This window comes from Gouania willdenowi, chromosome 17 (assembly GCF_900634775.1).
Source record: "Gouania willdenowi chromosome 17, fGouWil2.1, whole genome shotgun sequence".
NCBI classification, from domain to species: domain Eukaryota; kingdom Metazoa; phylum Chordata; class Actinopteri; order Blenniiformes; family Gobiesocidae; genus Gouania; species Gouania willdenowi.
In genome coordinates this window covers 7,286,276-7,311,310 of record NC_041060.1, presented here as the reverse complement: position 1 = coordinate 7,311,310, position 25,035 = coordinate 7,286,276, and the positions used below count along the sequence as shown (strand labels likewise).

The window sequence follows — 25,035 nt, the reverse complement described above, 5'->3', positions numbered from 1 at the left end:
TCAACAATATGTGATAAAAGGTGACTGCCGTCATGTAATAGAATTATGGGAAAACTGTAAACTCATGCAAATATTGTAAAGTTTGGTTTTGTGTATTTCAGGGGTCTGATATATCTACAACTTAATTAGATTGTCATTTACACGATGATTCATGATATCTGTCATTTTTACTTTGTCTTTCGTGCCGAACTTGATGCTTAAAGGGCTAGATTTGGCCCCGGGCCTTGAGTTTGACACATTTGTTCTATAGCAACCGGTGCAGCTAAGGTCTTATTTGATTTCCACTGTTGTGGTTTTTATAAAACCTTTTGTATCTAGCTTGAATATGTCCACAAGCAAGATAGCTTTACTTATGCTGAGCTTTAGTTGATAAATGGAACTCCAGCCAGTGTTTGCAACAGGAACGCGTAAACATTATCTGTCGGAATAGTTTTATCAATTTTCCATAGTAATTTCCTAGATGACACTTATCTCACGTCATTTTCTAACATTTTTGAAATGTACGAAGAAGTTATCATCAAATCTTGTTCTTATTTTATTTAAAAGGGAGTCGAATTAAGGGGTCTCTCTCTGTTGATAAGCCACGTTCTACTTGTAGATAAGGGGTACATAAAGGAATACAATGGGTGACAGTCTGCCTAAAAAACTGAGTCTTCTTGCCGCCCAAGCATTAAACGAAATGTGCCTTTTCATAGTCTCTGTGGTTGTCAGTGTTCAGACTTTTTGTGTGCAGTCGTGCCATCACTGGATTGGTCTTGAAAGAAGAGTTAACCCCCCCACCCGCAGCCCCACCCCCCGCTTTGACAGTGGATTTTGTGTTGAAGTAAACCATAGATGCTTTTGTGTCAATGAGAACCTCTGTTCCCCTCAGAGATTGAAAAATAAGACAAGATAACAACCCATGACATGTTTGAAGGGCAAGTCATTCTGAAAGCTTAATAAATGGATATGTTAATTAATGTGCAGTGCACATCTTCTCTATAAGACATAAAAGCAAAGAACTGGGACTAATGAAAAGATGATAAATTATGTTTGGTAATGAGAGATTAAAGCAGATTTCTTGGGTCATCTATAGTGGAATACAGTCTGTAACTTTTGGCCATGTATTCATCCGTGTTTTCCTAATTTGTTCATCACAAATAATTATAATACTGTAGTATTTTTAGAATTAAGAATGTTTCCACTCGCCCTTTGACTCCTATGAGTGATATGTAATTACACAATTCTCTCCTGGTCAGACTACCCTAAGCAGACCAGATACCAACGTACACTGATAGCACAAACCAAGGTCTCTGCCTGACGAGGCTCAGCCATGTTGAGCATACATAACACTGAGAGCACTGAACAGCAGCAGATTTGTTCCCCAATACCCTTTGACATAATAAACCCCAACTCTACAACGCTGGTCAAAGAAGTTTACTGGAAACCTTGAATTTTAGGAAATCCAATGATACATAAAACCTTTTGTGGAAAAACTGTTTCTCAACTGTTATCTGAGCATTGGCCTTCATTGTTTTCCTTTTTAAAAAGGGTTCATTGTTCTTTCTAAAGTGTAACTGAGACTTCTACTTTGTTAGCAAAGGTGCAAATTGGAGCATAATTGCAGAGATTGCAAGGGAGTAAAGATTTTCTGAATAAGGGTTTTTTTTCCTCTTCAAATGTTCTTCTGTAGTTTTCTTGCAAAATAACAAAATACAATGAAACAAGGTGGAAAATAGAACACATTTGGGGATGTTTGACTCTTTGTTTCGACTCCTTATGTAGAGCTTGTTTTGGTTTACGTGACCAATTATAGCTTTTCACTTTTGTTATTGTGACTTTGGGGCCATCTTCAAGAGTGTGGATGGTCCTTTACAGCGAATAATTGAATCATTTTACATGGTGGAGGATCTTTGCAGATTATGTAGGCAATGACGAAGCTGTATCTGTCAGAACGTCTAGTAGTCCTTGTACAGTGTATAACGATGATCTTTAATGCTTTGGTAATGTTTGGTTTGTCTTTTATAACACCTTGACAATCTTTACAATAAATGAATACAGTAGAGGGAGTGAGCAGCTGCTGTTTGACCTGGAAACCAGGTGGATGCTCATTTTGTTTCCATTTTGGAAGTGGGTACTTGCCCTGCGCCTCACCTGAGCTGAAATGACTCGCAATCATTGGTCTGGTAGTTTATTGGAAATGTGTTCCAGTTCCTGTTCAGCGTACTCCTGGTCTACTGGGACCTTTGAAGAAACCATCACATTGAGTTATAGCTCCTCCAAGAGCTTTCAGAAAAGCCCAAGTATTGTAGCGTGACTTAGTTTTTAAAACGAGAAACAGCATTATTTAAAGTGTAATATTTTGTATGGATGCTAATATTTGTTTAGATATGATATAGTGATTTAAAATCTCTGGTTAATTTAAAAAAATAAGTCCCATGAAAAGCTTCTATTTTTTTATATTGCCAAAATTATTATTATTATTAATAATAATAATAATAATAATAATAATAATAATAATAATACATTTTATTTGTATTGCACTGTACACATGAAAACACATCTCAAAGTGCTGCAGGTGAAAGCACCAGAGCATCTTCGACACTGGTAACAAGCGTCAAATTCAATGAGCACAAGCGTCCAACTATGGGCGTGAGGCACGACTTTGAAATGCGTTTGGTGTGAACGTACCATTGTGCTTTAGCTCAGTTTAGCTTTATGTGAATTCCTAATAGCTCCCGATATATACAGCTCAGTGCATATATACAAGTGTGATCTTGACATCCTTGAGTTGAGCAGATTGAAGGCTGCTTCAGCCCACAGCGGCTGATCTACGGCTGTGGAGGTTGTGACGACTGACCCTTGGCAGAGCACTTAATAGTCACTGGCCTCACCTGCCAACACATTCATCTGCTGCTCTGAGGGTTTAATAGACGGATGGATGTGGACGTGTACGTTTCCCTGTGTCAGGGGCAGTTCATGTTGGTAATAGGGTGACTCCTGTAGAGTTGATGGTAATGCAAGTACGAATGAACTCTTACAAACTGTGGTGGGAGTTAAAGGAAAAATACAAAAGGCTGAGGACCTATGAAGTTTTGTGCTGCTGACTCTAGTTAAAGCTGTGCTGTAGAAGGAGTTTCTTTCAAAAAGTTATCCATAATGAGATCCTACTTCATATTCCATCCAGACTTTCATGTTGCAACCCTAGCCAGCTGCTTTGATATTGGGGCTTTTCTGTTGAATAAAAGGAGACAGAGGTAGATCATTGCAGAGTGGCCAAAAAACCACTGGCCATCAAAACTGAACTGAGCTATACCCTATCCACCTTCTTATGGGGTGCAGATTGTAAAGTGGCTCATGCTAAAATAAACAGCAACTTTTTGCAACCTTTAGCAACAAAACACGCTTAAAAACATGTGATTTTTTTTTATGTTGCTTTTGACCAGATTTACGCCAATATTTGTAAAATTTGTGATTTTTTTTTGTAAAAATATGTCAGTGTTAAATCTAAATGTTAAATCAAATGTTAAATCTAAATGTTAAATCAATTGTTAAATCTAAATGTTAAATAAAAAATCTAAATCTAAATGTTAAATAACAAATCAAAATCTAAATGTTAAATAACAAATCTAAATCTAAATGTTAAATATTAAATCTAAATGTTAAATCTAAATCTAATTGTCACGGGTGAAACTAAACATTTAGCCAATATGCAAATTCACCAAATTAAAGCTCACTTTTAACATTTGGATTTAGATTTAACGTTTAAGATTTACATTTAGGATTTACATTTTAAACATATATTTATATGTAACATTTATATTTAACATTGACATTATATTTTTACGAGATAAGAAATATCATAAATTTCACGAATATTGCTGTAAATCTGGTCAAAAGTAACGTAAAAATTCAAAATTTTTTCCACATTTTGTTTTGGTAAATGTTGCAAAAAGCTGCTGTTTATTTTACAATGCGCAGCTTTACAATCGGCGCCCCATACCTTCTACAGGTTATGTCTCCGACTTTGGCGAAAGAAAGAATTAAGCCGTAATAAGCAGGATAATTTAAAGGTGTGCTACCATAATCTTTTTGAACAGTTATTCATCTGCTGCTATTGTGATGTCAAAGTAATGCTGAGATTTGAAATAATAAAGGTTGGAATGGTTTCCAGATGGTTTTATTAAAATCTAATAAAGGCAGAATATTCCTTGCCTCTCTTTTTTATGGAAACCCTGTACACCTCCCTATACCTGTCATCACTGTGTTCCATTGAAAGTATCTCTCATTCTAATGTTGCTTTTTTATTTCTCGTGTGTCTGCAGGAAAACTGAGAAGAAGCAAAAACCTCCCAGGACATTGGTCACTTCTAGTGGGCAGGTGTTAAACATCAACGAGCCAAAGTAGGTTATAAGAGACTCACATTATTCTGCATTTTTATTACAATTTTTTGCAGATTTCCCATGCAAAGCTTTTCTATGAGAGGAAGCTTTACTTTTATTTATTTCTTTTTTTTTTTTTTTTTTTAAACTTCTGTGCTCTGCCTATCAATCCTGATTGTTGTTTGCCTGTGTTGGCCTGCTCTTTGATAAATACCTTTATGTATTGTGTCAAACAGATATTCCCTATATGAAAGAATGATGCCCTTTGTGTGCTAATGCTTTGTAACAGTAACTGTCTTGTTAGATCACGGAAGCTAAGCAGGTCTGGGCCTGGCTACTCGTTGAATGGGAGACCACTGAGAATTCTGCTCCAGTGGTATCTGTCATTGTGTCCTTGGGCAAGGCACTTTACCCACATTGCCAAGTATAAATGTAGTGAGTGTTGGTGGTGGTCGGAGGGGCCAATGGCGCACTATGGCAGCCTCACTGCAGTCAGTCTGCCCCAGGGCCGCTGTGGCTACAATAGTAGCTTACCACCACTAAGTGTGGCATGAAAGAATAATGGCTTGATTCTGTAAAGCACTTTGAGTGTCTATGATAAAGCGCTATATAAAATCCAGTGCATTATTATTATCTGAATAATATCCAGGAAGTTTATTATTATTTGCACCATAGTATATAGTCATCTTAAAGATGTAAATCCGTGTTTTAATCAGAAATAAAATCAGTTAAAAGTGACCAAACTCAGTGGAAAAGGTGATAAAATGGGATTTTAAAAACCACAGAAATTAGTTAAAATTTGCAAATTAGGGTGGCCAAAATCAGTTAAAAATGATTCAAAGTGTCAATATTGGGATGAAAGTGGCAGAAATTTGGGGAGAAGGGACTGAGGTCATGTAATTTAAAAGTAGGAACAATTAGCTTAAAATGGCAAATAATGGGCATGATAAATTGTGAATGTGGTTAAATTGGCAAAAATAAGCATTAAATATAGTGAAAAGAGGATAAAAATTTACAATAATGGGTCAACATGTGTGACATTAAGTGGGAAAAGTGGTGAAAAGGGTTTATAAATGCCGATAATGTCTTGAAAGTGGAAAAATGTGCAGAAAAGGCGTTGAAATTTGATAGAGAAGTGGCAGAAATGGGAGTAATTTAGCAAAAATGCATTAAAAGGAGCAAAAATATGGCAAGAAAAAGTGATGCAAATATTGAAAGCTTAGTGTAGTTGCAGAAAATAGGTAAAAATAAGCAAAATTTGGCACAAATTGTTTAGAAAATATTTTTAGATACTTGACGCTATCTGGTGACCCAGTTTCTTGTGACCTCAAATGGGGTCCTGACTCCAAGGTTGAGAACCCCTGACGTGGGGGACGGGGGTGTTGCACTGACAAATTTGTCAGGTCACACTCATTTACATAGGAAAGTCACATGGAATTCATATGGAAAAAAATGTACAGAAAAAAACAAAGAGAGATCAGCCAAAAACAAACAAACATTAAAATGTTAAAACCTCACATTTGAACTTGTATTAAATATTCTTTTAATTTTCATCTTGAACAGTGTGGAATATATTAAAGCATGATTAAAAGCTTTTCAAACAATTCAGTGTTTTAATTAAGGTTAAAACAGACATTTAAGTGTCTATTCTAGGTTCATAGTCAGATGTAGTGGGGTGTTGGATGTCCAGCTCTACGGCTCCACCACTGCTCCAGCTTTAGACCAACTCTACAACTGTTATTTTAGAATCAGGGGTTGGCGGACAGCGCTTGGGGTTACCACTCACCTTCCTTCTTTCCCAACATGTTTATATCCAGAGTGAGGCCACAGGGTCGAGGCCTTAGAGCTCAACTGGTTTCATAGGTAATCTGAGCTGAAGAATGTGAGATTTATCACCTCACACCTGCAGAGTGATGATAGTGTTGATCTCTAATAGCCTGGATGTTAATACAACGTTCCTACTTTCCCTTCAGAAGTGTTTCATGAAATCCTTCTCAGCCGCTTAAAACAGCATGTTTCTTTAAAATGTAATTCGTTAAATAAATCAATCAATCAATGAACATGTTGATGTGAGGCTTTGGGGTTAATGTAAGTTTTACTTTTTGATTGTACTTTCAGACTTAAACCTATGGTTGATTTAACCATTTCAAATGTAATTTGTTAGTTTATTTTCTGATGTGCCAATAAATGAAACTGTCGTAAATATGTGACATTTATTAAATATAAAAATGCAAAAGCTTAGGTGAGAGAAGCTGTTGCTTTAGAATTGTTTTTGTTTTAGCAACCCTTGGCTTGCTCTATAGGTCAGTGGTTACCAATGTCTTTTGTCCCATGTACCCCCTTTGCATTTTTGTCAAGTCATGTGTACCCCCCCTTTCATATCTTAAGTGCCCTCTCCATAATTTCATATGCTGCTCTCCTAACTGTGTCTTAAAAATTGGTTCCCTGAGACTTAATCTTAATCTAAAAATTCAAAACAATGAATGGAATTTATTTTTTAAATTTTTTTAAATACCATGCAACTTTTTTGTGATTACTTCAATAGTAAGTAAATATGGTCTTCTATGTAAAATGCAGCTGATTGTTGTCTCCTATTGTCAGAAGTGTGATAAAAGGGCCTCTACAGCATAAAATAATCCTGTTTCAATAAATTACAAGAAAATGTAGTATTTCATTGAGCAATAGTACTGTTAGTTTGTGGTGAGATTGTCCAAAAAAAGGAACTAGGAACCTTTCCAGATCATTTTTCAATTAATTGTTAAATTAATGTACCCCCTGCAATGTGCAGGGGTACACGTACCCCTGTTTGGGAACCACTGCTCTAGGTCACACTATCAAATCAAATCAAACTTTATTTATATAAAGCTTTTCATATATAAAATGTAGTTCAAAGTGCTTTACATTATTGAACTTTAAATAGAATACATAGATAAAATGCTACACACACACAATCCGCAAGAAACCCCAACAACGTCACACAAACTCACACACACATAGAATTAAGATAAGGTCGTTTAATGTTTCCCTTTTTTCTTTTTGTTTCGATCACTTTTGGTTACTTTTTTTTTTTTTTTATAAAATTCTGTATTTTTTTCATTTTAGTTAATTTAAAGTTTCTCAACCCTTCTTCCAACTCATTATATTGTAGCTATAATAGACATTAAGTTGATCTGTATTTATAAACTCTTCCTTTTCTATTCCTCCTTCTTTTTTTCTTATTCACAGATTGGATTTCTGGCTCACTGAGGATGAGGATAATAACACCATCATCTTAGATCTAGCTGTGTATAGGTAAAAAAAAAAACATGCTGTTTTAAATGCCAACATGTTTGTTACTGTTGCTGTTTGACTCTTTCTTTAAACAACCTCTACGTACCCTCACAGACACATGGACACATCCCTAATAGACGTGGATATTCAACCAACATATGCCAGAGTCTGCGTCAAAGGAAAGGTATGTTGTTTAATCATCATTTTCTCCTCCCTCTCACACCCCAAACATTGAAAAAATATTAAAGGCCCAGTATATGCCAGGTAATAGCTTACTGTAGTGCAGGGGTGTCAAACTAGTTTTAACTCAGGGGCCAAATACAGAGTAGTTTGATATCCGTAGATTTTAGGCGACAAAAAAAAAAAAAAGACTATTTTCACATCTCTGTCCAAGCAATAAATTACAGTTTTCAGTCCCAGCAGGATTTTTACTTCTAAATCCCTTAATTTTGAGACCAATTTTTGTGTAAGTTTTTTAATTTATTGAAGAAAATATATATATATATATATATATATATATATATATATATATATATATATATATATATATATATATATATATATATATATATATATGTATATGTGTGTGTGTGTGTTAATTAAGTAAACAAATCAATAACAATAATAATGAAATAAATACATAAATAAAAAAATTAAAAAATATCCCTTTATCTTGCCATATCTGCATATGTCATCAATTATTATTGCTGCATGTAGTGCAGTCCTTTTTTTTTTTTGTTGACAGCAATGCATGTTTTATTCTTTTAAGAAAAAAGTAAAATAATGCGTTTGTCTTATATTGTGTAATTCTGAACATCTTTTGTGTAATCGTTAGGGTAACTTTGTGGACTTGTTTGTGAGGAAATTCCAATTTAAAACATTTAAAAAAATACACAGGTTGTGATTAAAAAAAAAAATATTATAATATTTTTCCTTTTCATGTTTTACTCTTCCTGTATTTTTACACAAATTATCCGAATCAACAAATTGTGACAGTGTCATCAATTAATGACATATTGAGTTGAACGTGAATTCACAAAGGAGCAGCTTGTTAGAAGCACTCGATAAATGATAGGTGAGAAAATTGGATTAAAAGCACATAAAGTGTGTGTGGGGGCGGGGGGGGGGTCTTTGTAACCTGCTGAGTCATCACACTCAGTTTTGATTCATGACGGAGGGCTGTTTACTTCCCAAAGTGGCAGCTGTCTATAACCAAACGCTGACAATATTTCTTAGTTCAGACACTGTAATCCGTCTGTAATCGGCCCAGCTTCCTGCCAAGTTGGTGTCTTCAGAAGTCAAGCAACCGTTTTTTTTAATCTTCTGTCAGCATTTGTGACTCTGCGTGCGATTTAAGTGTCCTTTATTGTGAAGGGAGCTCCAGTCCTGCATGGCACTGTGACCACCACACAATTAACATCATGTGGTCACCTTCTACGCAGCACTTAGGAAAATGTTAGTAGAGCATTTGCACTCACAGTCGCTGTTTAGCCACATTGAACTTTAATTGTTTGGTGTTTGACATCACCACATAAATTAAACACGCTTCATGTTAGTATTTGTGTCTCTGATTTACACAGCAGAGAGATTTACGCAGTGATACATCATGTCCAGTCATCAGGTTTCCTATTTAATCTTAGCCCATTTTCAGAAGGCACAGGGAGTGAAACATACAGTGTTGGGCATATCTTAAAACTGAAAGCAACACAGTTTGAACTATTGTGTCTTTTTGGCCTTTAATGTAAGTTTTCCTTAAAAATTTAATAAGGTAATATGTCTTTCCGTAGGATATTGTTTGGTATGTTAAGGTTTAATTTTGTTCAGACAACTGTTACTTAGGAAAGTTTTTGATCTTCTGACATGTTTTGACTGTCAACTGCCAGTTTTTGTCAGAGGCGTCTTCTGATCGCTTTGATGTTTCCTTTGAAGTTTTCTTGACTTCTGCATAGTAATTCCAGCAAGATCCTTTCTGTCTTCTTTTTGAATAGTATGCTAAGGTGTCATTTTGTTGTTCCTTAGGAAATCCACTTTGATCTCCTGACATGTTTTGACTGTCAACTGCTTGTCTTCTTCAGAGGCGTGTGCTGATCACTTCGATGTTTCATTGACTTGCTGGAATTTTTACGCAGAAGTCAAAGAAACATCAAAGCGATAAGCAAACACCTCTGAAGGAGTCAGAGGATGAAAGTACATTTCCTGAAAAAAGTGTTGTCTGAATAAAATACATCTTAAGATATTATTCAAGAAGAAGTCAAAAAGAACTTCCTGGAATAATTACGTGGGAGTCAAAGAAACATCAAAGCCCTCCACAGACACCTCTGAAGAAGAATGGCAGTTGACAGTCGAAACATGTCAAGGGATAAAAGTACATTTCTTGAAAAACTGTTGCCTGAATAATAGAAAGCATATTATAGCCTTCATCTCTCCTGATTTTAGCTACTCTTTTGTTTTGTTTGTAGATACTGCCAGTCTTTGTCAGAGGCGTCTGCTGAGCTCTTTGATGTTTTCTATGAAGTTTTCTTGGCTTCCGCCTAGTAATCCCAGCAAGAATATTTTTGTCTTGTTGTTTTAAAAGGCTTTTGCTCCAATGATTAATTGCTCAATTGGCTTCTCTCTGAAGTTCAGATTTTTCAGACGGGAAGTGACCCAGGAAGTGGAAGACCACCAAGTGTTTAGAATAATTTGACACAGTGTGAAAGAGTCAGTACTTAATTTCACTGATGAATAATTTACCCTGCAGATATTTCAGCTCGTTCTGCCTGCTGAAGTGAAGCCTGACAGTTCAACGGCTCAGAGATCTCAAGCCACTGGAAGCCTGGTCCTGACTATGCCCCGGGTACGTAACGGAACTAGGGTAGATGGCAAAAGTAATCAAGGTTGTATGATTCATTATTTTGAGTTTATTTGTTATTTTTGAAAATGAAAACATTTATTACAGGTACAATACTACACATCTAGCAGTAGATTTTTATTGTCTCAGTATTCATATATTAATAATATTGGCAGATATACAGGTAAATAGGATGTTTTTTTTGTTGTTATTTACAGTTGAGCATTTGGGATTTATCTACAGTATTTGGAGTTTGTGGATAAAAACTGCTACTTAAGAGTTTAAAAAATATACAGTAAAAAAAGCCATTTAAAAAAGTCTGAATTAGCGTTTTCAACACAACCTATGCAGACAGGTCTTTTGTTGCAGTATTTGCAACATTTTTTCATATTTTGATTTTTTTTAAACCTACATTGCTTCACTTTTTTTCATAGGTTTTTTTTTACCTACACTTTTATGTTGTGCTGTAAGCTTTCAGGGCAACTTTAACAAATATTGTAAAAACGCACAATGTACACATGATACACACACACACACACATTCAGCCCACAGTTTTAAAAACGAGATAAATAAGAAAGATTGTAAGTATGGAAGCCCACTTCCTCCAGTAAAAAGATAAAATGAAATAAAAATAGGAACAGTAAAATAATACTAAAAATACTTAGGATCTCATAATTATAATTATTATCATGAGGTATTGAAGATACTGAGTAGTATCTCATAAGATGATTATTAGTATCTCATAAGATGATTATTAGTATCTCATAAGATGATTATTAGTATCTCATACGATGATTATTAGTATCTTATAATTATGACTTAAATCAAAATTATGAGATATTAAGTCTAAATTATGAGATATTAAGTCTAAATTATGAGATACTAATAATCATCTCATATGAGATACTACTCAGTATCTCATTATTTTGACTTAGTATCTCATAATTTTCTTTCGTCCATACGAAAAACATAGATCAAGGAAGGAAAAAGATAATTTATGATCTTGCTTTATGGAATATTAGTGGGAACAATCTGACATTCCTCGAGTTTGTTTATATTCTCAGCCTTAATAAAGGAACTTTTTTATTGTACTTAATGTAAAATAAAATAAATGGAATGGTATTTTTACTGCAGAGTAAGCCCTGTCAGCACTAAAACTCTAAATGGCTCCAAATCCAGGTGACATCAGGGTCTGAAAAGAGTAAACGGTTCAGGTATCGATTCTGTTTGCCTTCTAACTGTTTAATCAGTAGAAATGTATTTGTGTTCTCCTGTAGGCTGAAGGTGAAATCAAAGTGAGAAAGACCATCACACGTCCGCCTGCATCCACTCCAAACAGAGGAAGCTGCATCTCCAAACAGGACGTTAAAAGGTAGAGGCAATGTCAACACTCACCATGGCAGACATATTGGTAACCATGATTAATGGTAAATAACATGGGTGAACAACAACAAACACTTACACGCCTGTTTTAGCTGCTCAATATTTGTGCCTCCTCAAAAAAAAGAAAGAAAGAAAAATGCACCGAGCTGCCAGCTTCACATACGTTTGTACTGTAAATCTAGAAAATGTCCTGGTAAAGGGAGTTTATTGTAATTAGAAAGGCAAAAAAGAGAGGAAAAACTTTTTCCAGCTATTGGTCAAACTCGAGGCCTGGGGGCCATATCTGGCCCTTTAAAACATCTAAAACGTCCCGCAGGGGAAAGCAAAAATTAGTGAGAAAACATGAATTACTGTATAAATTACCAAATAATTTAGTTGTGTACAATATCTGGCAAATTACCACGGGAACCCTAAGTTCTGGAGTTTTTGACAATGTTAAAAAAATAGAAACTTTTCATGGGAGTTTATTGAAATCAACCAGGGATTGCGAGTAATTTTAAATCACTATCATCTTTAAACATAGGTATTAGCATCCATGCAAAATATTACACTTTAAGAAAAAACGCAACATAATTATTCAAGTGCTGTTTAATTGAATTTGTGACAAATTCAATGAAACTCTACAATATTTGCAGGGTTCAGGTTTTTCCAATGCCTGTTTAACACAACGGAAATAATTTCTGCTTTCAAATTTTTTTCCAAAATCCTCAAATTATTTGACAAAATGTCTCCAAATTAAATAAATACTGTCACTACCTGACACCTATTGCTTGGATATTGTCAGTGCCTTATATACTCTACATCACTTGTGTCAAATTCATGGCCTGGGGGCCAAATACGGCCCTTTGGAGCATTCAATTTGGCCCGCAGGAGATAGTAAAAATGACAAAGAAAAGATTCATCATTGCTGGAATGAAACTCAACAATATTTGCAGGGGCTCACAGTTTTGACATGATTGCTGTCATTTTTAATGGTAAACCGTTAAAAAAAAACAAAACTCAACATTATGACATATTTGTTTCCCATAATTAAATAGAAATTGATACAGAACCTCGGAAATTTAAAGTGAAGATCCTGTTGGGACTCATGTTTATTACTGCTTTGATATAGTATGTTTCATAAATATTTAGTATTTTATGAAGAAGTGCAAACTATGGCAAAAGAATGTTGAAATTAATTGAAATCAAACTTGTCCGTGTTTGGCCCTTGAACTTAAATGAGTTTGGCAACCCTGGTTCAGTGAGTTGTCTTTACACGAGTCAAACAGTGGTCACATTAAGCACTGGGGATGATCTCTGTGAAGCCTGGAGTTGAACGTTCACATATGTATAAATCTTAGACTTATCAGTTCCCTGATGTGCTCATTAAAGATGCCCGTTGGAGGGTAAACACTGTAAAGGTATCAGCCACGTCGATGATGGCCTTCTCTTCACTAACGACCGCGTGCAGTTCACAGATAACCCTGATTAGAGCTGCACCACTGCAGCACAGCCGTTACAGGGCTCAGCTTGTTTTTCAGTTGTCTGGAGCTAATTCTGCTTCAGGCACTGAGACTCAAAGCACCAACAGCTGCTGCAGGGATGCTTTTGGTCAAGTCTCAAAAGCAGTTTATGTTCATGATATCTAATCAGCTGTACAAGAAAGTACTTTTATTCTTCTATTACACAACATGAGATTTTTCTGTTATGTCTTGTTCGTCATTCTTTGTGTATTTGTAACTTAAAGCTGTGAGAGATAATAATTTTTTCTAACAGATAGACATACGCTGTGTTTGAAATTTCATACTAATGTACTACTCATACTAAGTCTGACGTCAAAATGAGTATGTAGTGCGTTCACATTAAGTAGTATGAAAAGATTGAGTACATGAGAAATACCTGGATGTATTCTACATCAGGACTCTTTTTAAGTGTGCACAGTGGATACATTTGTCATACTCAACCGCCCCATGATGCATTGCGAGTGGAAAGTGAAATCGTCCAGGGACCGGCTTCAAACTAAAAATCAAATATCTGCTTTTCAAAACAAAAGCATCTCTTGTCTTCCATTAGTTTTTAACACTTTTGTAAATAGGGCTCTTGTTTTGAAGTTAACCGGAAGTTTTGTCAGTAGCACAATGGCGGGACTCTGAAAATATCCAAGATAATGGAAGGAAATGTGTTTCAGCGAGTTTTATGGATCAAATCACCACATGTTGATATTCGACTTGGTCACTCTCTTGCTTAAAATTATTTCATAACTTTCAAAGGTGGCGAATCAACGGAGATATTTAGCCTCAGTGTGATTCAGAAACTTGGAAGTATATTTCAGTGGTCATCATCCTAATCATACTTTTAGTATACTAGTGCAGTGCCCGTAGGAAGTATGTAGTGCTCTAGAAAAGTGGGAGTTAAGTAGCTATTTTAAGGATGGCCAAATGAGGTTGTGTTTGAAGATGGGACGTCAGAGACATTTAGGTTTGTTGTGAAATGTGAAGAGTGACAACTATTGTGTTTTCATCTATTTTGGCTTTTAGCAAGGACACTGTAGGGAGTTGAACCTCATTTCACTAAGTAGTACCACTACTGGTGCCTTTTGCTTTTTTACGCAGCTTTCAACTTATCTTGACTTACCGTGACTACCTGTCTAACATTGAGCTCTGTTACCATGACAATCTGTCACCCCTCCTCCTTTATCCTGGCTTGGGACTCTGAGAGAACCTGTGACATCATCAACACATTTTTTTTAACATTGAGCTGTTCTGCAAAGCTGCATTTAAGAAATAATTCATTACCAGTTTCATTGCTGTCCAAACAAATCTGACGTTGCACACCTTTGAACCAAGCAGCAGGCATGTTGAAAGTTTCAGCTCTGTCTGTCCCTGAACCGCAGAGATATTTGAGCCACACCCACACAGTAATTTCTTGCTTCATAGATAGATAGTAGACAATATATACTCATTGAGTTTGTAGTGTGTAGCACAGAATGTGACATTTCATACACAGCCATATAGGTAAGGCTTCATTGATCAATAAATCTGGCAAACAAATGTAGATGGTTGAAATTGATGCTCGAAAGTCTGGTTGTTTTTTTTTTTAACCTATATTTAACCACGAGATTCTCATTGAGATTAAGAATCCTTTTTCAGGAAAGACCTGGAAGCAGTTAACTTTAAGCGACTTGCTTAAATCTAAGTCCACTGTGATGACCCACAGTGGACTCAGTCCAGTTATCCAAGCCAGTTATCCTTAAGCATGAAGCCACTACCCCATTCTTTCATTCTTATCGTAATTTCTTGTTTTTCTTCACCAGACAAGGAGCTAAGTGATTGGCATGACACCGTTTTTGATCTAGTTTGTTCCCGGTATTCCCCGTGATATCACCTTACTCCACGAGACATTCCGTTTTGGCCAGATTCAGATGTTTCTTTGCAAGCCCCCAAAAATCATCACCATGGTTTTTAGTTTACGAAAACACCAGAAATGTGTGTCATTTTGGCACTTCCTAGGAAGAGAAAGATCCAAGGGCACAGACCGAGTGTGAAGTGGCCCAAAGCTGCACATAGGAGAGGTTGGGAAACAGTTATGGGACACAAACAGCTGACCCTGTAGCTGGTGTCTAGTGATAAAAAGGCCGAACACCTCCAGATTCAAAGGAACACTATACTGATGATATCTGAGATACAGCTCCCACACCTCATGTGACTACTTTCTTTTGGCACAAAGGACGATTTAACATCGCGACCTATGTTTAAAGATTCTTATTCTATGTGGCCTATACTATGTCTACATCTGTTTACATTATACGTAAAGGTGCAGGAGACTATGCATTTTAGTTATAGTCATTGGCTTTATGCTTAAACATACAGTTTATCTGTCCATAAATGGATACATATGTTTTGAATAATCACTGTATCATTCTATATCACTATCAGTTTGCATACGCTTTAGACATTTTTTTTATTATTAAATTTTGATCAGTCTCTCAAAACAGTGCACACCAGTGCAGAAAGAAGGATTCACTTGAGCTTGAATCAGAGTTTACAGAATTTTCCCCCCTATTACATTTTAAAACTGCAACATCATGAAGGCTGCATTTCTTCCTGCCGCGGTCAGGTTTAGGTGAGCAGATTCACGTCCTAATGAGCAAATTAGTCCGCAGGGCTGTTTCACTGAACCCCTCCTTGCCCGAAGGTGCACTTGTCACTGCGCTATCATCATTACCATTTTATGACCGAGCTTCACTTCTTGTCCTTCAGTCGGCCCCATCAAACACATTGAAAAACCTCCGCACTCTCCCGTACCCTCGAATTAAAAATTCGATAAAAATGCTAAGCTCTTCCTGCACTACACCAAAGGGACATGGTGACAGCGTGGCTCACTGCTGACTTATTCCCTCATTTGGACATGATTAGCGGTGACTTTTGACCCCAGGCTTACTCAGGTTCTATATTGAACCTCTGGCTTGAAAGGAAATGGATCTGATAATAAAATGCATATACTTGACGGCAGCAGCCAAGGCGAGCTGTAAATGGTTTGATGAAAGTGAATATCCGACATGATCTGAAACCAAAGGCCGACATTACCTCGATATCATTGTGGTTGATTTAAATGGCAAAGATCAAGGTCAACTGCAAAGAAAAATCGACATAATTTATTTGAAACCGGTGTGAAACTAATTTTCACTGTGACTGAGCTGATGGAGGTTCATGGACCCCAAGGGTAGTAATTACCTTTGTTAATATATTGCCTGTGACCCTAGTCCAGGGTCCACTAGGATTTTACAGAGAAAAAAAAATTAGAGAACGTAATTTACATTTTGAAAATGAACCTGAAACAATAATACACAAATCAATCAGGTTTTTGTAAATGTTCTTGCAAACATAATTACTAAAAAGTAATTTTTATTCAGAAACTGCTTTACTAAGGCTTATTTTATTCACTTTGATCTTTTGATATGTTTCGACTGTCAACTGCCAGTCTTCTTCAGAGGCGTCTGCCGATTGCTTTGACTCCTGTGTAATAATTCCAGCATGTTCTTTTTATCTTTTTTTGCATAATATCTTAAGGTTTATTTTATTCAGACAACAGTTTTTCAGTTTTTTTTGATCTCTTGACATGTTTTGATTGTCAACTGCCAGTCTTCTTCATAGGCGTATGCTGATCGTTTTGATGTTTCCTCAACTTCTGCGTAATAATTCCAGTAAGTTTATTTTGTCTTCTTTTTTAATAATATGTATGACTTCTTTTTATTGAGACAAATGATTTTCAGGAAATTTACTTTGACATATTAATTAAAAGGAAGACTAAAAGAACATGCTGGAAATATTACGCCAAAGTCAAGGAAACATCAAAGCAATCGGCAGATGCCTCTGAAGAAGACTGGCAGTTGACAGTCGAAACATGTCAGGATATCAAAGTAAATTTCCCGTTCAGGAAGCGAAACATATTATACCTTTACTTTCGCCTTCACGTCTCCTGATTTGAGCCACTCTTTTGTGTTGCTTGTAGAAATGTCACTTTAGCACTCGATAAGTCACATGTACAAGAATAAACAAGTCCCTTATGGACTTTGTTAATCGATCTTTGTGTAGTAAAAGACAGATGCACTTAGGTGCTGCTCATTCCTCCTCCGCTAACTACCCACTTCTGCACGGCTTTGACAGGCTGCAAACTTTTGTAAAAAACAAAACAAAAACAAATGTATCAATAGTGCACGATATGCAGTTATGTCTCCAGCTATCTCATTATAACAACAAAATGGTCTTAGCCTGATAATACGGTGCAAACATGCCTTTTTCAATGCTTTGCAGACTGGTCATTACTCGCGAGCTATAATGACCAGTAACCCATTACAGGCAGCAGCTTGTGTTTTCTTAACTGGGCTGGGCATTAGTGAGGAGAGCTGTGGACTAATGGCTCCATTCATCTCATTAGGAGGAGGTGCTGATGATCAGGTTTACTGAGATGAACCTTGGAGCTAAACTTAGAAATAGGTTTCATAATGTCATAAATCTCACAATCACACCCCCACCTCCTTATCATTAATATACTGAAGATTAATTTAAGTCTTTTACAGTTTTGTCAGCTAATGAACAAAAGAGCAGTCATTCAAATTCTATATGAAAGCTTATTTTTGAATTTTATTTATATATATATATATATATATTTATTTTTTTTTTCATTTTTTTTTTAAAAAAAGCTCAATTTGGTTGGAAATGATAAAGATTCAAATTACTTTTATTATTCTTTAGCACTACTTAAAATAAGTTTTCATGTCTTTTGTGTTTTTTGTATCAAATGTTTGGTTTAGATACATACTGTAAATAGATTAAAAATGTAAAAACTGGTGATAGTCCAACTGTTTAAAAAATTGGTTTATTATTTGTGCCTTGCAGGCAAATAGTGAGCGTGAGGAGTTTAGAACGCTCATTTAAAGCAGAGTGCTTTTGGATAAACCGACATCTTTGATTTTTTTTTTTTTAATCAGTGACTAGTGGTCACAGACAATGGACGGAGCCTGCTGACGTTGTTTCAATCAGCTGCAACTCAATTAAAGCCCTTTTATCAGAGCGCCATGCTTCTCCTGATAAAAGCTGCTGCAGCGATCAATGCAATTTAAATACCTCATAAAGTGTCATGTATAGCCGATGCGTGGAATGTTACCTGCGATTGTGATTACTTTATAATGAATTTTCTGCTATAATGAGACCCTTTCAGGTTAAAAATAGTGTTTTACTTTTGTGCTCGGGAGATTAATCTACATACTGTATCTCTGGATTCTTCAGGAAATTAAATTTACCTTTAAAATTATGGGTTCTGTCAAGCCCTAATGCTTTTTCAAACAAGAAGATTTTAGGTGTAACCTAGTAGAGTGTGTACTGGCCTCCTGCACCAAAACCAGGAGCTGGTTCCATAAGTGAAGAGTCTGATTTTGTTATTTTGTGAATTTTTTTTACTCTTTTTGTGTATTTTTGTTGTCATTTTGTAAAATTTTCTGTCATTTTGTATGTTTTTGTTGTCTTGTGTTATCGTGTTATGCATTTTTTTATTATCGTTTTCTTTATTTTTCAATACTTTTTTAGGTTATCTTTTTGTGTATTTTCTGTAATTTTGTATGTGTTTTGAAGTAATTTTGTGTGTTTTTCAGTTTTTTGTGCATTTTTCTTTCATTTGGTGTGTTTTTGTTGATTTGTCATTTTGTACATTTTTGTTATCATTTTCTTTATATTCCAGTTCTTTTTCAGGTTATCTTTTTGTTATTTTTTTTAAGGATATCTTTTTGTAAATTTTCAATAATTTTGTATGTATTTTGGAGTAATTTTGTGCGTTTTTGCGGTTTTTTTGTGCATTTTTGTGTAATTTTAGGAGTTTTTGAAGTCATTTTGTGCGTTTACTTTAGGGGCCGCACAAAATTAGACCGAGGGCCGCCATTTTCCCATGTCTGCTGGAATCCAAGATGTTCCTGATTTTTAGATATTTTACAAAGGTGGAAGAAGGCATTAAATAGTTCTGTTACAAATCCATGTTTAAAAGGACAATCAAAGGTCAGTAAACCTCTTTAAGGTATCAGATCTTCACTGAAATATAGGTGACTTTTTAAAGGAAAGTAAAACGCCTCAGAAAACATTCATCAAAGACTGTGGAAAAACAAACGTAACAGATTATATTGTAGATTATATGTATCTGCCGTTGTCATTTGGGAGGTGTGAATGTATAATATCAACATTAATTACATTACTCTACATTTTATGTCCTGGCAGCAAGAAAATAAACTCATCTTTTAAACATTGCTGACATTTATTAAACTCACTTTCTATAAATAACTCCTGACTTGCTTCTCAACCAGCAGGAAATTAGTCCAAATTGCTTTTCGCGTCCTTCCAGTCCAAGCTGCTAATTTTCTGTGCTGTAAAGCAAATGAATATGGCACTCGTCACTGGGACAGTATATATTTATATATTTGTATTAATACCTGTGTCTCCTGGTAACTGTATTCCCCTCTTAATAAGTAAGTGACAGAGAGTGGAGTGTAATGAAGTAGGCCTTTCTCAGTCACGTCGCTGCTGTTTATTATCAGCTGCTGGCAAGAAGATTCAATTATAAATCTCTCGCTCCTCTTGGAAAATATGCACGTTTCATTCAGATCCAGATGCCGAAACTGTGGCACCTTTTTGCCAACGGATACCAGAGTGTTGATTTAAAAAGTGTAACTATCGATTTATTGGTGTTTCTCAAATAACATGTTAAAGTTTCATTTATTTAGACAACTTTTTGCTGGAAATTTACTGCCATATTTTCCTGACATGTTTTGACTGCCGATTGTCAGTCTTCCTCAGAAGCATCTGATGATGGCTTTGATGTGTCCTTATGAGTTCATTCCGGGGTGAGGCCAACTTTACAGTTCTGTCAGGCTGGCCACGCCCCCTGTCGCCCAGTGGTCTCTGGAGAAGTGATTACCAGGTGTAGGAAAGGAGGAGAAGGAGAAGTTGGCAACGCCCAGAAAGAACTCATAAGGACACATCAAAGTGATCAGCAGACACCTCTGTGGAAGACTGACAGTTGGCAGGAGGCCAAAGTAAATTTCTTGAAAAAGTTGTCAGAATCAATGAAACTTTAACGTACTATTCAAAAAATAAGACAAAATGAACTTTCTCAAACATTTTCAAACTAAGGACCACTAAACAAATAAAATAAAAATCCCAGACGATCTCAACAAATATCCAGAACCAACAGATCTGTTTACTCCAACAGTACAATACAAATGAATATGATTCATAATTATATAGATAATATGAACTCAAACTGCATCGTTTCACAGAAGGTATTTTAACCTTGCTTGCCTGTGATTCAGAACACAATTACTGTGGTTTGGGGTCCTGTGGTATTTTCTTTATTTTAGCGCTAGTCGTGTTTTCATTCATTTATTTTAATTGACCCTGTATTGAGTCACCGATTCATAATTTTGGCATAAGATTGTAAAACACACCTGTGCACCTACGAAGTGGTGTGGTAAAATAGCCTTAATTATGAGGAAGATTGTTTTGCTTTGACACAATTTGAATTTACATACTTTTGGAGTGGATCACAAAGAGTTTGAGAGACACTTTTAATCTAAGAACACATTCTTTTAAAAATATATATATATGTATTTGCCCAATAAAGTAATGGACCACTCGGGGTCCCTCGAGGTCCACCAGTGGTCCGCGAACCTCTCTTTGAGAAAGGCTGGTTCCTACCATATGCTCTTACAGTATGTGATGCAGCAATGACTTAAAATGCTTCTCTTATAGGTTTTTAATGGCATTTTCATCCAGAAGTAAGAAATCACAGAAACACATTAGTCACAGACAGATACACAGCTTTCAACAAACTAGGATCCAGGATGCAACTGATGAAATCCACGCATACCCGGATGAAATGATTCCTCATGGGAATGAACAACATAAGCAGGACTCGTGAATCTACCTCCTGTGAAAAGCTCGTGGACATACAGGAGTTTGTTATTAAACAGATAGAAGCGCTGCATTGCATTTAGTTTCTATACGCAGTCAATGAGGGGGCACAGTCTGTATGCAGCTAGCCTGCTGGGGTTTTCATCTTCTGCAATGCAAGTTATTTCATGAAACTGTTCAAAGGAATTCATCTTATGCTTCTTTTGGATCCCTATACTATAGGTCAGACACAAGCAACCGGCGGCCCTCGCTCTAATTTTGAGCGGCCCCCAAAGGAAATGCACAGAATGACTTAAAAAAAACATACATTACATAAAAATACAATAGACAGCGTAAATACACAAAATGACTCCAAAAACACACAAAACAGCAACAAAACAAAAAATAATCACTTTCCTCACATTTAGCTCATTTTTTAAAAATGTGTACACATGAAAATCAAATTTAAATGTAAATGTTTATTTTAAATGTAAAAGTTAAATATAAATGTAAAATCTAGATGGTAAATGTGAATCTAAATGTTGAATCTAAATATAAATGTTGAATCTAAATCTAAATGTTGAATCTAAATCTACATGTTGAATCTAAATCTACATGTTGAATCTTTAGCTCATTTTTCGTTAAAAATGTGTACACATGATAAATTAATCTAAACATTCAACATTTACAGTAGATTTAGATTTTCCATTTAGATTTACATTTAAGATTTAAATTTTACATTTAAATTTATATTTAACATTTAGATTTCATTTTCATGTGGACACATTTTTAACAATGATATAAAGCATGCTGTTTTACATGAATTTATGTCTCAAATTAAAGAAAAATGAGCTAATTGTGAAAAAAAAACTGAGCAAAATGTTCAAAACATGTCTGCTATGAAACAGTGACTGAGTTTTTACACCCCATAGTATTAGAGTTAAAACTATGGTATATATTTCTTATGCAAATAACAAACTTGGTCTCTAAAGTGCAGCCGGAGGAGTCGTTTTTCACAGTTAATGTTTGATCCCAAAATGAAAGTATAAAAATATGCGCTGTGCCTCCATTAGAAATTCATACAATCCATCTGCAAAGAAAATATACACCCCTCTGGAGATATTGGATGTGACAGAAGGTGACACTTGAAGGTATAGTCGGCTTTAGGAAGCCATACATGCACATGCACAGCCTTATTTACTGTCTGAGGGTTGAGATGCATGTCCTGGCAGCGTCATTAATCACTTCTGTATCAGTGCCTGTATTGAGTTCTGTTCAATTTGATGCCTCTGCAGCAACACCATAGAGACAATTGACCTCTGATTTATCCTCTGTTATAGCAGCTGTTTTCAAAACTTAAATTCTGTTAGTGTTAAGTTAATATAAATTGAGTGGATTAAAGTAAAATGCACATTTAAATGTTTTTTTTCATGAAAAAACATATTAAAAAATGTATGTGGACATTTTTAGATTGATACGATAATCACGTTGTGAAATATCGCAATATATCGTAGAATCAATTTTTTCCCACACCCTTTCAGGAAACTATCATGAGCTTGTCAACAGTTCATCCAATTTAATCCATTAAATAACCTAATCTGCGGTTGGGGTAAACCTTATTCCTTGTGGATCTTTCTTAATATTGTCTTTTTTGTTTTTTTTTACGACAGAAGATGTGCTGTACCTGAGAAGCTGGAAGTGGATCCTAACAGTCGCACAGCTGTGGACTTTACCAACATTGTTCCTCGACAGAGTTCTGCACCAGATCCATTGCAACACAGACCCAAAAAACCATTATCTACAGCTATGGCTGAATTTTCTGAGGACTTCATAGATGATCCTGAGGTTCCTCCACTAATTTAAGACATCAGTGAAGGACAGGTTCTATTTCATCTTTACTGACCGCCAGAGGCGGTGCTTAAAGCACTGGATGTTCCATCTTGCACAGATCAAGTAATTACATCGACAGAGTCACCTGTGACCCCTGGATGACCCGGAGAGTCTATATCTACCAGTGTCATCAGGTGATCTGTTCCTTCTATCTTCTAGTGATTGCAGATAACGATAGCAGGTCGGTTGTTTGCTATTCACAGCTTGTCGCTTGTAGCTTCGTAACCATAAGGTTGGCGCCTCGAGCTACGCCGCTTTCTCTCTGATTAAACAGCTAAGGTTAATCTGCTGTGTTGCTACGATTTCTGTTGGCACCGTTGTGGTTCACCTGACGGGTGAATTTGATGGTGTGTGGCCGGTGTGAGGCCAACACGGGCTTCCCAGCACACCGCTGCTAAGAGTGCATTTGCCTGCTATCTCGGCCAGTCATGCAAAGGTGGATGGCCAGTCAGTGGGATTGCATTATCTGGTCAAGCAGTTTCTGAAAGGGACTCGGAGGCTCATACCGCGCCGGGTCCATGAGGCCATCATGGGACTTGCAAGTTGTCCTTCAGTCCCTTTCCCAGCTGCTCTTTGAGCCACTGGAACACACTGATTTAAAGTGTCTGTCTCTCAAGACAGCCTTTCTTCTTGCTGTGGCAATGGTAAAACGTGTGGGGGAGCTGCGTGCTCTGTCAGTGAGCTAGGCATGTCTGCGCTGGAAGGTGTAGGGCTCTGGGGTGCCCCCTCATCATGTGAACCAGCCTATTGAGTTGGCGGCCTTCAGTCCTCCGGGCTCCTCAGGGGGGAAGGGTAAGCCATCAACGCTGTTGTGCCCCGTGCAGGTGCTTAAGGCTTAAGACAGTCTTTTCATCTTTCTAAACAGAGACTCTCTCACTGGGTAGTGGATGTCATTCAGTATGCCTATCGTGCACTGAGCATCCCGGTGCCTCAGGGCATAAAGCTCCATTCTACTAGAGGCATGGCTGCATCATGGGCCCCTGCAGGACATCTGTGCTGCAGCTTCCTGGTCCTCATCATGCACCTTTGGACGGTCAGTTAGGATGAAATAGAACTAGCAACTACTGTTCTATGAATCTCCAGGTCATCCAGGGGTCACAGGTGACTTTGTTGATATAATTACTTGACCTGCGCATGCAAGAAATGGAACATTTAGTGCTTTAAGCTTCACTTCAATGCCAAATATCCAAATAAAGACACAAGAGGTTAGAATATGTGTATCCTGCTAACTGTATTATTTTAAAACAAACATAAAATCACCTTTTGCAGTCACACTGCATTAAAGGAAATGCTGTGGTAGTTTAACACAGACTGGGTGGACCCACAGTAGTTTTAACCAATAAGTCTTCCAAAATTATCAATAATTGTATTCATTAATTATGAAGAATTCAGTTGAATCATTGACCTAGACCACAGACCATAATGATTATTGTATATCATAGTTCTTATTTTTGCAGTTTTGTTTCACTCAAAAAGGATTTGTTTCCCCTCTTAAGCAGAGCTTTTAAAAGACTGGATGGTTCTAACTTACAACACATAAACAAGTATAAACAAAAACAATTTCAATTCAATTCAACTTTCATCTCAAAGCGCTGAACAAAATATAAAGTCCATAGTAAGAAAGAAAGAACCCAACACGATCCACATCAACAAGCATTTGTCAACAGTGAAGAAATCTCCAGCGGAACCAGGTTCAGAGATGTCAGCCATCTGCTTCGACTGGTTGGGGTTAGTGGACAGAAGGATAAACAGAATAGGATAGAAGGATAGTCCAACCGAGTGTTCTAGACAAGTTGAGCCGTGAACCAATGATCAGTCCATCCCAGACGATAGGGCACTAAGAGGTCTTTAAGATTTTGTATGCTAACAGGAGGATTTTAAACTCTAT

General features: G+C 36.4%; 1 protein-coding gene across 4 annotated transcripts in view; it reads left to right on the top strand.

Moving 5' to 3' along the window:
* dnaaf11 (dynein axonemal assembly factor 11) overlaps nucleotides 1-24,798 on the top strand; it is a 45,743-nt gene extending 20,945 nt beyond the window's left edge. For 2 of the 4 annotated variants that reach the window (XM_028472642.1, XM_028472641.1), the window contains exons 6-11: nucleotides 4,305-4,382; nucleotides 7,587-7,652; nucleotides 7,746-7,815; nucleotides 10,372-10,467; nucleotides 11,739-11,833; nucleotides 22,928-24,798. In XM_028472642.1, the coding sequence (XP_028328443.1) occupies nucleotides 4,305-4,382; nucleotides 7,587-7,652; nucleotides 7,746-7,815; nucleotides 10,372-10,467; nucleotides 11,739-11,833; nucleotides 22,928-23,120 (598 nt within the window). In that variant the 3' untranslated portion in view covers nucleotides 23,121-24,798. Of the gene's footprint in view, nucleotides 1-4,304; nucleotides 4,383-7,586; nucleotides 7,653-7,745; nucleotides 7,816-10,371; nucleotides 10,468-11,738; nucleotides 11,889-22,927 lie in introns of all 4 variants that reach the window. The other 2 variants (XR_003675957.1, XM_028472643.1) reach the window with 2 other exon arrangements.
* Nucleotides 24,799-25,035: the final 237 nt, after the last annotated feature.